General features: G+C 49.9%; 1 protein-coding gene across 1 annotated transcript in view; it reads left to right on the top strand.

Moving 5' to 3' along the window:
* Vsig10 (V-set and immunoglobulin domain containing 10) overlaps positions 1-13,140 on the top strand; it is a 33,107-nt gene that overhangs the window by 7,399 nt on the left and 12,568 nt on the right. The window contains exons 2-4 of the mRNA XM_026783638.1: positions 226-507; positions 7,694-7,990; positions 12,296-12,550. Coding sequence (XP_026639439.1) covers positions 226-507; positions 7,694-7,990; positions 12,296-12,550 — 834 coding nt within the window. The remainder of the gene's footprint in view (positions 1-225; positions 508-7,693; positions 7,991-12,295; positions 12,551-13,140) is intronic.

Genomic DNA, 13,140 nt, shown 5'->3' on the forward strand with positions numbered 1-13,140 from the left:
CTCATACGTGTGCTCACGCATGTGAGCAAAGGCCAGTCTGGGCTGCATGAGACCCTGCTTCACACGTGTGTGAGCAAAGGCCAGTCTGGGCTGCTTGAGACCCCACCTCACAGTGTGCTCACGAATGTGATCGCCACATGCTATTAAAGAAGAAAATCCTACTGTTTTCAAAGGGTTGTTGCCCATCAGCCAGAAAAGGTGTTAACACTTAACCTTCCCTTACAGACCTAGGTGCTGTGGCCATCGTCGAGGTTCATGAGAACGTCACTCTACACTGTGGCAACGTGACAGGACCCAGGGGCCCCGTGACCTGGTACCGGAACGACTCAGAGCCCGTTTTCCTGCTGTCCTCCAGTTCTAGCCTCCCTCCAGCCTCACCGCGCTTCTCTCTAGAGGATGCAGGTGCCCTGCACGTGGAGGCACTGAGCCTGGAGGATGACGGCAACTACACCTGCCAGGAGGTTCTGAATGAGACCCGCTGGTTCTCTGTGTGGCTGCGGGTGGCCAGTAAGTGGGACTGGAAGGGACGGGCTTGGGGAACAGTGAGAGCCTGGGGAAGAGGTCACCGTCAGCGTGGGCTTGAGTGATAGGTGGTTTTAATCTGGGTAAATTGGAGGCCAGCCTGAACTCCATAGAGAAGCCCTGTCTCAGAACAAAACAAAAGGAGGAACTGCAGCCAGGGTTGGCCTCTGTCCATCACACGCATGCGCACACACCTGCAAACAAATGCACAAACGTCCCTGAAATCAAGTGAGACTTTGTACTCCCTGAACACATCTGATGCAGCTCGGACTGTGGGAAGTCCTTCGCTGGGAAATGTAGGCCTGTGGGTAACACAGTTGTCCACAAGAAGTGGGGGCGATGCCCTGAGACTCACCTGCAGCAGAGCCTTCTGGGAAAGAGTCCTGAACCATAGACCCTTCCAGACCCTCCTTGCTTGCTCCTCATTGGCCACTGAGAAAGACCCTGGCATTGAAGGGGACTTGGCTTCCTTTTGCCCAGGGGGTTTGGGGGTGTTGAGTGTGTCCCGTTCTACATCCCTGGAAGGGCCTGGTGCCGCCTGTCCTCGGCAGTCCACACACCTGAGCTGAGATCTAGGCCCTGCTGGCTCCTGGCTCCTCAGCCTTTAGTTTTGTCATCCTTAGTTCAGGGCCGAGGTGGAGTTCTGCAGCACCCGATGCACTGATAAGGTAAACTGGCCGCAGTTGACTCGACCTTGGCCTTGAGCCTGGGGTCTGCTGCTTACAAAGATGACCGGTTTCCCGTGGGAAAAAAAATGCATCCCAAGGTCTCCTAGCAATCAGCGCATCCAGGGCTTTTCTTCCTGCCTCCCTCTGATCTTGCATCCTCCTTCCCCATTTTTCTTTTTGGAGGCGGAGGGTTGTGGAGATAGACGGGTTCTCACTGTGAAGAGTAGGCGCCTGCCTCTTCCCTTTCTGAGACGGTCTTGTTAAGCAGCCCCCACTGGCTTAGGAGTAGAACGCTTAGCAAGAGTAAGAACATGGCTTTTGATCTTTTATCCAAAAACGGGGAAGGGAGGAGAAGTGGGAGAGAGGGAAAGAGAAATGAATTTACTTATGGGTGATCCTAGCACTCTGGAGGGAGAGGTGGGAGAATCGTGAATTCTAGGTTATCCTTGGCTACATAGCGAAGTGGAGGCCAGCCTGTGCTACTTGAGACTCCAGTCTTGGAAAACAACAAAACAACAACAACAACAAAAACCCCACAAAACACACCAGCAACAATAAAATCCCTTGTAGCAATCCTCCTGCCTGTCTTCCCAGCACTTGGGTCACAGTGTCTGTCTGGGTGTTGGAATGGGACTCGGAGAGTCAGGCCCTGCGTTTTCTTTATCATTTCACTTTGGTAACTTGGTCACGTTTGTGTGTTTGTGTGTGTACGCCATCTTAAGGAGAAACATTTGCAAATATTTTAACATGGCCTTGGGGACCAGGGAGGAAAAATCCCAAGCTGTTCCAGGCTGTACAGGTTCTTATCTGTAGGTGACCTTGGTTATCCACGACGCCTGCCACAGGGGCACACGTGCCTCTGTCCAGCTGTGTCTAGGTTGGGAGGTTTCTGTCACCAGTGTCCCCTGTTCCCCAGTGGGAGTCAGTTTCCTATAGGCTATGGTGGGAGGGATTTAGCCCACCTGGTGTGGGCACCACAGGAGGCTGTCACCCATCACTCCCACCCAAAGAGTATGTAGTGTTATGTTCTCTAAGGGTGAGGCTAAGACTGAGCACGTGGCTCAGTGTGTGGCGTTCTTAGCTCACATACATGAAGCCCTGGGTTCTCCCCAAAAGCACAGAAAAGCTAGGTGTGGTGATCGCTGCACTCAGGAGGGAGAAGGTCAGATTAGACATTCAAGGGTTTCTTTGGCTAGGGAGTTCATAGCTAGCCCTGCCTTTGAAAAATAAAAATGAATGGGCGTGGAGACATGAATCAGCCACTAAGAGCACTGGTTGCTCTTGGAGGGGACTCGGGTTTGGCTCCCAGCACCTGCATGGTGGCTAAGAACCGTTGGTAACTCCAGTTCCAGGCGACCTGATCACTGCATTAGGCATGCACGAGGCACACCTACACACATGCAGAAAAACCACCATACACGTAAAATAAAAGCAGACAAATAGTGAAGTAAATAAGGTCAGATGAAGAGTGGGGGCCATAGTCGTCTTAGGACTCTTACTCTGAGCCGAAGGGTCCAGAAGTCCTCTAGCAATATTCCGGGACTGTTGAAGCCGTTAACTTAATGTCCCCATTCGCTCTTGGCTCCACATGGACGCGGGACGGGGTGGGCAGCTGAGTGCTTGCTCTCTGTAAGGCTGGAGGGGTGGTGAAGGTGCCTCAGATCTCAACTAGTCCTGCAGCCTTGGTGCTTCTTGCACAGGGTTTTCTCAGTACCAACATTTGGGAAGCTGAGTCCTGCAGCCGAGTGAGGAGGCCGAAGAGCATCCCATGAAAAACCCAAGTCAGTTCAGGGTACACTGGGCAAGGCTCACCCTGGGTCTAGTTTTCTCAAGCCGAGCGAGCAGTTGCAATGGGTCATTGGAACTGATTGGCAGGAGGCCAATGAGGAAATAGGCTTGTATCAACTGCCAATCCCCCTTGGCAGTCGTCTGGGGCTGGGGGCTAGGTCATGGTCCTAGCATCCTGTATATCTTGCAGTCTCAGTGAACTTCCCTCAAAGGATGCCTCAGGGACGGTCCATGCTCCCTGAACTGAGCGTCTGTTAATACAGTCCTGTTCGTTGACGAGTGCCGAGAGGGAGTAGTGGTCCCCTCATGCTCAAGGTTTGGTTAACTTGGGTGTCTTGGGGTTTCTACTGCTGTGAAGAGACACCATGACAACTCTTAGAAGTCACCATTTCATTGGGTGTCTTACAGTTCAAAGGTTTAGTCCATTGTCATCACAATGGGACAGGGCAGTGTGCAGGCTGGCATAGTGCTGGAGATGCTGACAGTTCTGCCTCTGGAGCCACAGGCAACAGGAAGTGAACGGAGACATTGGCTGTATCTTGAGCATGGGAGACCTCAAAGCTGGCTCCCACAGTGACGCTTCCCCAACAAGTCCACACTACTCCAACAAGGCCACATCTCCTAATGGTGCCATTCCCAATATTTTATGGGGGCCGTTTACATTCAGACTACTACCACACTTGGGTTTGAAGTGCACACGGGTGCTTAGAAGAAGCCGTAGGGAGAGATTGGGCTTTGGACTTAGGATTCATTCCCTGGGGTCTGGGATGAAAGCTGGCTGGCTGCCACATCAGTGAAAGTAGTATTTAAGGAGCTTGGGTGTGGTGTCACAGGTCCATAATTTTAGCGGGGGGGGGGGTTTCAAAAGTTCAAGGTCATCCTTGGCTAGGATGCTAGTTTGGGGCCAGCCTGGGCTACCTGAGAAAACCAATACAAGCAACAACAAAAGCATGGTGTAAGGGTTGGGGTGTGGCTCAGTGGTGAACTGCTTGCCTATCCTCACTAGGTGAGACCCTGCATCAAAAAAAAAAAAAAGATTATATACATGTGTATGCCATAAAGAAAAAAAAAAGGATGTCTGTGGAGACCAGAAGAAGGCTTCAGAGCCAGGGAGCTGGTCCTTTCAGGCAGCTGTGAGCCATCTGGCTTGGGTGCTGAGGACAATACTCAAGTCCTCTGCAAAGAAAGGCAGCTGCTGCCTCTAACCCTTGAGCTGTCTCTCCAGGGCTGGTTTTTCCTTTAATATTTTTAAACTATATTTTATTTGTTTTTTTACTTCTTTTTTGGGGGACAGGTTTCAAGACGTGGTTTCTCTGTAGCTCTTGCTGTCCTGGAACTCACCGTAGACCAGGCTGGCCTCAACTCAAAGAGATCAACCTCCCTCTGCCTCCTGACTGCTGGGAGTAAAGATGTGTACCACCACTGCCTGGCTCTGCTTTTTACATTTTTAAATTTTAAATGCAGAACCTTGGGGCCCGCTCCCTCCTCCCACTCTGTGAGTCTGGATGTCACACTCAGGTTGGAAGGCTCAATGGCAAGCATCTTTTCTTGCTTGCACTTTTTAAAGGTTGATTTATTTATTTGTGCATGGTGGTGTGGGTCTATACCTGTCAGGGGCTAGAAGACAGCTCGGGATTCTGTTCACTTCCCTGTGTTGGTCAGGGTCACTTTGAGGTGTCCAGCTGCACTGTACGACTCGCTTCCCAGAGTTTCTCTGGCTTCTGCCTTCCATCTCAGCACAGGAACAGTGGGAGGCTCACACCACCACATCCACCTTGTACAGGGATTCTGGGAATCGGACTCCAGAATTCAGGTCTGCACGGCTAGTGCCTTTGTGTGCTGAGCCATCTCCCACCCTGTATGATCCTCCCGCCTCACTCCTGTTCAGTGATTCTCGGCAGCAGATTCTATGTCTTGTTCATTATCCTGTTCAAAAGCCCTTCCCAGCTACTTTCTTGGGATGCACTCTGTCCAGGCCAGGCCACCAGGACTTGGGAGACCAGGGGTGTGAGATTGCCAGTCCTTGGTGTTGGTCACCAGTACCTCAGTACTCCAGCTGAACCCTGTTTAGTTGGAAGGCTGCCAGGGGAAGACACGCCCTAGGACCTGTTGGGCCGCATACCTGATGGACTAGCCAGCGTTGGTGAATGGAGCATTCAGGCACCTCCCAGGCCACTACCAATTCTCCCCAGATCCTTGAGGGGTGGGCAATATGGTTCCCAAGGAGCCACCTGACAGGATGTTGTCCTGGTCCAGGTGTAGAAGAAAGCACATTTGTAATCCCAGCATAGGGAGGCTGAGGCAGGAGGAACTCAAGGTCGAGGCTAGCCTGGGCTACTTAGTGAGGTCCTGAGAAAAAGTACTTTCCACTGGAGGGCTGCATAGGAAAATCTTTGCATCCCACAGATGATTTTCTGTTCCCCAGTGACCTATTTCTGAACTAAACTCCACAGCCGGAGATGAATGAATTCCTTTGCTGAAGTTCCAGCCTGCCTGGGCTGTTTCCTAAGAGAGAGCTCTCTGAGAAGAGGCCCGTGAGCAGCCACTGACTGTGCCCACTAATGTCTTTTAATTGGCAAACTAATTTATGTTTCTTTTCTTCCCCTTTCTTTTTATAATTTTTATTTGTTTTTGAGCAGGGTCTCCTTGTGTAGCCCTGCCTGGCCTACAACTCTGTGTAGACTAGGCTGACCCTGAATTGACAGATCCACCTACTTCTGCCTCCTGAGGACTGGGATGAAAGGTTTCCCTCCCTCTATGCTCGTCTTCCCCCTCCTTCTTCCTGTCCCCCTTCCTTCCCTCTCCTTCCCACGCCATCACATTGATGGTGCTCAGCCATTGAACCCAGAACCTTGTACCCACTAAGCACACAGTGCACCTCTGCACTGCTTCCCCAGCAGGGAGCTGTGCTCTTTTTTTTTTTTTTTTTTTTTTTACCAAGGGGAGCTTGGCATCTTAGATGCACTGGGTACCACCTTGCAGGGCATTTTGGGGGTCAAGACAGTTCAAGTCTGGGTGGGGTACAAAGCCCTGAGTTTGATACCCAGTCTTGAAGAGAACGAGAAGTTCAGAAATTAAAGTGAACTAAGATGGGGTCCACACTACAAACCGTGCTGGGTGTTCCGTTATATAAACTCTGCTCCTGCAGTGGGGATACTGCCATCACCCCCATTTCACAGACGGAGAAACTGAGGCTAAACAAGGATGAGTAAGTTGCCTGAAACTACACAGTTGGAGTTCAGTCAGGCCCGAAGCAGTTGTTTCCTGTCAGCCTGGTGTGTATGTGTGTTGGGGCAGGGGGACCTGGAGGATTGGGATGTTGACAAGACCAGCCTCAGGTTCGCGGATACTCTGGGGCAGCTCCCAGGAGCTCGGCAGGTCCAGTAGTTAGAGAGAAAGCAGCCGCTCTCCAGAACCAGCGCGATTGAGGAGAAAGACCCAGGGCTTTCTGTGGGCTCTGGTCTACCCACACACAGAATTCCAGCTTCCCTGAGGAGAGCCAGTGTCCCCTAAACCACTCACTGTGCTAGGCTGAGACCTGGCGAGCCGTGGTGACAGGTTTGGGGAATGGTGGAAACCGCTCTGACTGCTGGGTTTAGGTCGTTTCGGGTCGGGACCCTCAGTAGGGAAGCAGTTGAGCAGCTGTGGGCCTGATGTGGTTTTTTTTGTTGATGTTTGCTGCAAGTGCTCATAACCGCTAGTCCCTTGGCAGGAAGGTTTTTTGTTTTTTGAAATTCAGTGTTATAAATTTATTTTTAATTTATTTTATGCATATGGGTGTTTTGCCTGTGGAGGTCAGAAGAGGGCATCAGATCTCCTGGAACTTGTGTTAAAGACAGTTAATGAACCACCATGTGGGTCTGGGTATCCAGCTCAGGTGCTCCGGAAGAGAAGTCTGTAGGCTTCACTGTTGAACTGAGCTTTGTCTGTAGTCCCTCTTTATTTTTGTTTTCTGGAGACAGGGCCTCATTATGTAGCACTGGCTGTCTTGGAATTCTCTGTGTAGACTTGGCTGGCCTGGAACTCACAGGTTGTATCTGCCTCCTGATTGGGTGATTTAAAGGTCTTCACTGCTACGTCTGACAAAATTTATTTTGTGCGCATGCATGCGCACGCACAGGGCTCAGAGGAGACTGAATCCTGTGGACCTGGCGTTGGGCAAAATTGTGAGCCACTGGGCACAGGTCCTGGGACTGTAACTTGGTTCCTCTGTAAGAGCGGCAAGCACTTACCCTCTGGGACGTCCCAACCACTTGCAGTGTTTCTACACCAACACTTGGGAAGTGGAAGCGGGAGGATTGGAAGTTCTTGGAGGTAGGGCTGCGGTGTTGCTCAGTTGCTAGAGTTCGCGTAGCATCATGAAACCTGGGTTTGATGCTCAGCACCACATAAACCAGGCACAGTATCACCTGTGACCACAGCACTGGGGAGGTGAAGACAGGGATCGGAGGCTCAGGGTCATCCCCAGCTACATAATTTGAGGCCAGCCTGGGCTACATGTCATAAAAGCAAACACAAAAACCCCAAAACAAATGGCAGGTCCTTTAAGGAAATTCTTCCCAATCCACAGTCAACGTCATACAGCTGTCCAAGATCAAACGAGTGGGGGGATCTGAGGACACTTAGCAGACTGTCCGTGCTGTCCGGTTCCTTTAAAGGTGTTGATTTCAAACCCCACAGTGTTAATCTATACCAGTTCTCCCCATCATTCCCAGGCGGCCCCGATCAGATTGTGGTGAACATCTCAGCCACGGGTGCCCTCCCCAATGGCACCTTGTATGCAGTCAAGGGCTCCCAGGTGGACTTCAGCTGCCACAGCGCCTCCTGGCCTCTGCCCGAGGTGGAGTGGTGCTTCCGGGCCCGCATCTCAGAGGTCTTCGGAAGGAACCTGACGGCCAACAGCTTCACGCTGCTGCAGATGTCCCAGAACCTCCAAGGCAACTACACCTGCTCGGCCACCAACGCGCTCAGCGGCAGACAGCGAAAGGTGACCACCGAGCTCCTGGTCTACTGTGCGTAAGCGGCACGCCCCTCCGTAACCCTGTCTGTATCTTCTCTGAGCTTTCATACCGTTCCTTCCTGCCTTGCAGTTTCCTCCACACTATGGCTTGTGCATTTTAGAGTCTCATTTCTTTTGGGGGCTGTATAACGCTCTAGTGCATGTCCATGCTCAGATCCTAGCATGCTTCATTGCATGTTTCAACATGGATGCACACCTAGCATGCTTCATTGCATGTTTCAACATGCATGCACATACCTGGACTGTCAGGTGAGGCCCATTGCTTCTGGGAGCTTGTTTTTTGTTTTTGTTGTTGTTGTTGGTTTTTTTTTTTAAGATTTTTTTTTATTGTGTATACAGTGTTCTGTCTGTCTGCATGCTTGCCAGAAGAGGGCACCAGATGTCATTACAGACGGCTGTGAACCACCATGTGGTTGCTGGGAATTGAACTCGGGACCTCTGGAAGAGCAGTCAGTGCTCTTAACCTCTGAGCCATCTCTCCAGCCCGAGCTTGTTTATATTTTATTCGTTATTATGTATACAGTATTCTGCCTGCATGTATGCTGCAGGCCAGAAGAGGGCACCAGATCTCGTTACAGATGGTGGTGAGCCACCATGTGGTTGCTGGGAATTGAACTCAGGACCTTTGGAAGAGCAGCCAGTGCTCTTAATCTCTGAGCCATCTCTGCAGCTCCTAGGAGCTTCTTCTTGTCTGGGATGTAGCAGAGTCCTCTAAGCCACAGAAGGAAACTAATACAGAGCTTTTCTAAATAGTGGGAAAAGTATTTAATGTTTCAAAATACATGAAAGCTGGTCATGGTGGCTCATGCCTGCTGTCCTAGCACTTGGAAAGCTGAGGGAGGAGGACTATCATGAGTCTCTGCAACAAAGTGACTGTCTTAGAAAAAAAATTGTCCTGGGGATACAACTGTTGGTGAAGCATTTGCCACATGAGTATGAAATGGAGTTGAATTACCAGCATCCACATAAAAAAGCAGGACATGGCAGCCTGTGCCTGCAATTCCAGTGCCGAGGAGGCAAAGATTGAGGACCATTGGGGCCCACTAGATAGCCAGCCTGGCCTGCTGGGCAAGTTCCAGGCCAGAGAAAGACCCTGCCTCAAAAAAATAAGGTGGTTATGTAAGGAACAACATCTAAGGTTGACCTCTGGTCTTCACATGCCCCTGTACACATGTACACGCACACATGTGCATGCACACACGTGCATTCACCTCACAAAAGGGCACAACTCATTGGCTTGAGTGTGCTGTGCATTTATCACCTTTAGCGGGTTCTGTGTTAGTCAACTTTTCGGTACTATCATAAATGGCCCGACACAATAAGCTTATAAAGAAAAAAAGGTTTCTTTTGCCTCACAGATGTAAGGGCTTCCAGCCTGTGACTGTTTGACCACACATGGCATGTCATGAAGGAAGCACATTGCAAAGGGACTCATTCACTTCACAGCTTGGTGGAAGAAAGAGGCGGCTAGAGTTTCACACTCCCCTTTGAGGGCACACCCACAATGACTCTAAACCTCTCTCAGTAAGGTCTTGTCCCTAGGAGGCCTGAGCCTCATCCGGCAGCTGTTCCTCCTCTACCCAGTCCTGGAAACCTGATCCCTGGGTTTATCTATTTTTCACACGTGTGTGCATCTGTGATGGCATATGCATGCCATGTGGAAGTCCAAGGACGACTTGGAAGATTCTGCTCCTTTAGGAAGAGGCTTCTCGTTTGTTCCCGGCTGCTCAGACCTGAAATAATTACACAAAACTCTATTAATTAAAACACTCCTTGGCCAATCACTTAAGCATATTGTTAGCTGGATGTTTTATATTTTACCACGAAGATCGTGGTTTACTGGTAAAGTTCTGGGGCACGTGTGTCTGTCTCCTCCAGTGGCTCCATGGCGCCTCACTGACTCCATCTTCTTTCTCCCAGCATTCAGTTTAGTTTTCCCACCTAGCTGAACTCTGCCCTATCACACAGGCCAAAGCCGCTTCTTTATTCATTAACCAATAAAAGCGACACATATACAGAAGGACCTCCTACATCATGTACCCTTCTGGTACCCACTTGGATTGCAAGGATCAAATCACTTCCTCAGGCTTAGCCACAAGCACCTTCACCTACTGGGCCATCTCGCCGGCCCTTCCATCTACTGACTGTCCTTTTCTTTTTAGCTTGCCTGCATTTTTGTATTTGCACTGTGTGCCTGTCTGGTGCCCAGAAAGGCCAGAAGAGGGCGCTAGATCCCCTGAAATCGGAGTTACAGACAGTTGTAAACTGCCATGTGGACACTGGGAATCAAACTCTGGTCCTCTTCAAGAGCAGGCAGTGCTCTTAATTACTGAGTCATCTCTCCAGCCATGTGACTGTTATCTCAGATGCCTTTGGTCCTAGTTAATTCCTAAACAATAGGATTCAACAAATTAATCTTTGTCTCCCACCTTAATGTAAGGTGTTTGGAATTTTTTTTTTTGGTTTTTCGAGACAGTGCATTTATTTATTTACTTTTTTTTTTTTTCCTTTTAAGACAGAGTCTCTCTATTTAGCCCTAGTTGGCCTGGAACTTGCTAGACAGACCAGGCTGGTCTTGAGTTCACAGAGATCCACTTGTTTCTGCTGTTGAATGCTAGGATCAAGTGTTTGCACTACCAGGACTGGCTCATTATTTGTTAATATGTGTTTATGTGTGTGCACATGCTACCACACACATGTCAGGGTTAGAGAATAACCTGCAGGAGTCGTTTTCTTTCCTTCCACCACGTGGGTCCCAGAGATCTGATTCTGAGTGTCAGGCATGGTAGGCTAGTCATTGAGTCTCTTGCCAGTTCAAATTCTGAATATTCTTTTTTTTTAATTTATTTTTTTATGTGCATTGGTGTTTTGTTTGTCTGTGTATGTATGTCTACGTGAGGGTGTTGGAACTGGAGTTACGGACAGTTGTGAGCTGCTATGTATGTGGGTGCTGGGAATTGAACCTGGATCCTCCAGAGAAGCCAGTGCTCATAAACACCAAGGCATTGTCTCCAGCCCTATATTTTTATGAGTAGGTTTTCATAGCGTAGCCTTCTGTCTGGTTTCTGTCCCTTCGTGTAGCATGTTCATCTACACTGCATCATGCAGCATCCATGCTTCATTCTTGCTCGTAGGCCAAGCTGGTCTTGAACTCACTTTTCATGGTTGAATCATGATCCAGTGTATGAAAATACCACAACTTACTTATCATGTGTCCCACCTGTCCATCCATCTTTCTGTAAACCCTGTGGGTGTCCCAGCCCACTCTTGTTACCAACAGCAAGAATCCAAAGTGTATCTCGCTACACCCCACTGGCTGTGTGCTTTCTCACGAGTGGTTATTAGTAATGTAGAAACTGTGTATTTCAGGCTGCAGTGATGATGGCTTGGTGATCAAGCATGCTTGCTCCATCATCATGAGGGTCAGAGTTTGGGTGCCAGCATCAGATGTAACAAACCTGGCACCTGACACGTGAGGAAGGCAGAGGAGGCAGGAGGATTTCTGAGGAGCACACTGACACACATAAGTAATGTAATGTAAATCTTTAAATGTGTGCGCTTACAACACGGCTTCACACAGGTACGGTTGCTCTGAGCATCGTTGTGTTCCCAGTAATTTTTCCTACAGGTGGGTGCTCTATTTCCACCCACTCATAGAAGATCCAAAGTTCTGGGCTGCAGAGATGGCTCAGCAGTTAGGAGCACTGACTGCTCTTCCAGAGGACCCAGGTTCAGTTCCCAGCAACCACATGGCAGCTCACAACTGTCTGTAACTCCAGTTCCAGGGAACTCAAAACTCATGGCATAACATTAATGCACATAAAATGAAGTTAAAAAAATCCAAAATTTTTGTTCGTTTTTAATTTTTTATTGTTGTTTTGCTTGCACGTATACCTGTGTGTGTCTCCCAAGTGTATTATTACAGACGAATACCACCATGACTGTTTTGTGTTGAGGATCGAACCGTAGTGTGCTATGCATTGTACTATTTGAGCTACACCCTTCAGCCCAGAAGGTGCTCTCTGAAGATAGACTAGCTGGCTTTGATGGCTCTCTGAGACTCTGGTTCTATAACACACACGCGCGCACACACACACATGCACCCACTGCACTGCCATATGAGATGAAGCATGTTTCTCTGCTTCTCTGCTCTTTTGCAGGGCCCCCTCCGTCTGTGTTCTTGCACATACACACAGACACACACACACACACACACACACACCCCCCACTTGCACCCACTGCCTTGCCATCTGACTCTGTCTGAGATGAAGCACGCTCCTCCTTTGCTCTTTTGCAGGGCCCCCTCCGTCAGCTCCTCAGTGCTCAGTGGAGGTGTCTTCAGAATCGGCTACCCTGGAACTCACCTGTAATTGGGATGGGGGCTACCCTGATCCCACCTTCCTGTGGACGGAAGAACCGGGAGGGGTGGTCGTGGGAGATTCAAAGCTGCAGACACTGAGCCCATCCCAGCTGTCTGAGGGCAAGAAGTTCAAATGCGTTGGGAGCCACATAGTGGGACCAGCGTCGGAAGCCAGCTGTGTGGTACAGATCTGTGAGTCTGGCTCGCTTTGTCCCGGGGTTGGGGTTCACCTGCCTGCCTTTCTTCTCAAAGAGTCCTTTGATGGAAGTCCTGTGAGAGGCTCAGTGTTGGAGTGCCCAGACCCCTCCCCCACCTCTCCTTGTGCCTCGTGGCTGTTCCCATTGGAGTTTAACGATGCCTGGCTTAGGTTCTTCCTCACTGAAACTGTTCTTGTGCCCTTTTTTGTAGTCTCTTGGTACGGCACAGTGCACAGGAAGGATGGGGTGCCTCTGTTTATCTTCTTTATTATGTAACCGAGGCTCCTGGCCCCATACTCGGCTTAGACAATACCATTTGTTGCCTGAGGAAGTCTGGTAGGGTGCAGTTCTCTTCTCAAGAATGTGCTGGGGCGGGGTCTCAGCCAGAAGACTCAGAAGTCAGGGTGCTGAATGGATGAGAAGATACACTCCACAGGAGCCAATTTCGCATACATGGCGAGCTGTCTTCTCCCCACATGGGACCACCCCGCTCTGTGGGGCTCCAGCATGTGTCTCAGTGTGTCCACCCCCTCTGTGGGGCTCCAGCATGTGTCTCAGTGTGTCCACCCCCTCTGTGGGGCTCCA

The sequence above is a fragment of the Microtus ochrogaster genome, chromosome 2 (genome assembly GCF_000317375.1).
Source record: "Microtus ochrogaster isolate Prairie Vole_2 chromosome 2, MicOch1.0, whole genome shotgun sequence".
NCBI lineage: Eukaryota > Metazoa > Chordata > Mammalia > Rodentia > Cricetidae > Microtus > Microtus ochrogaster.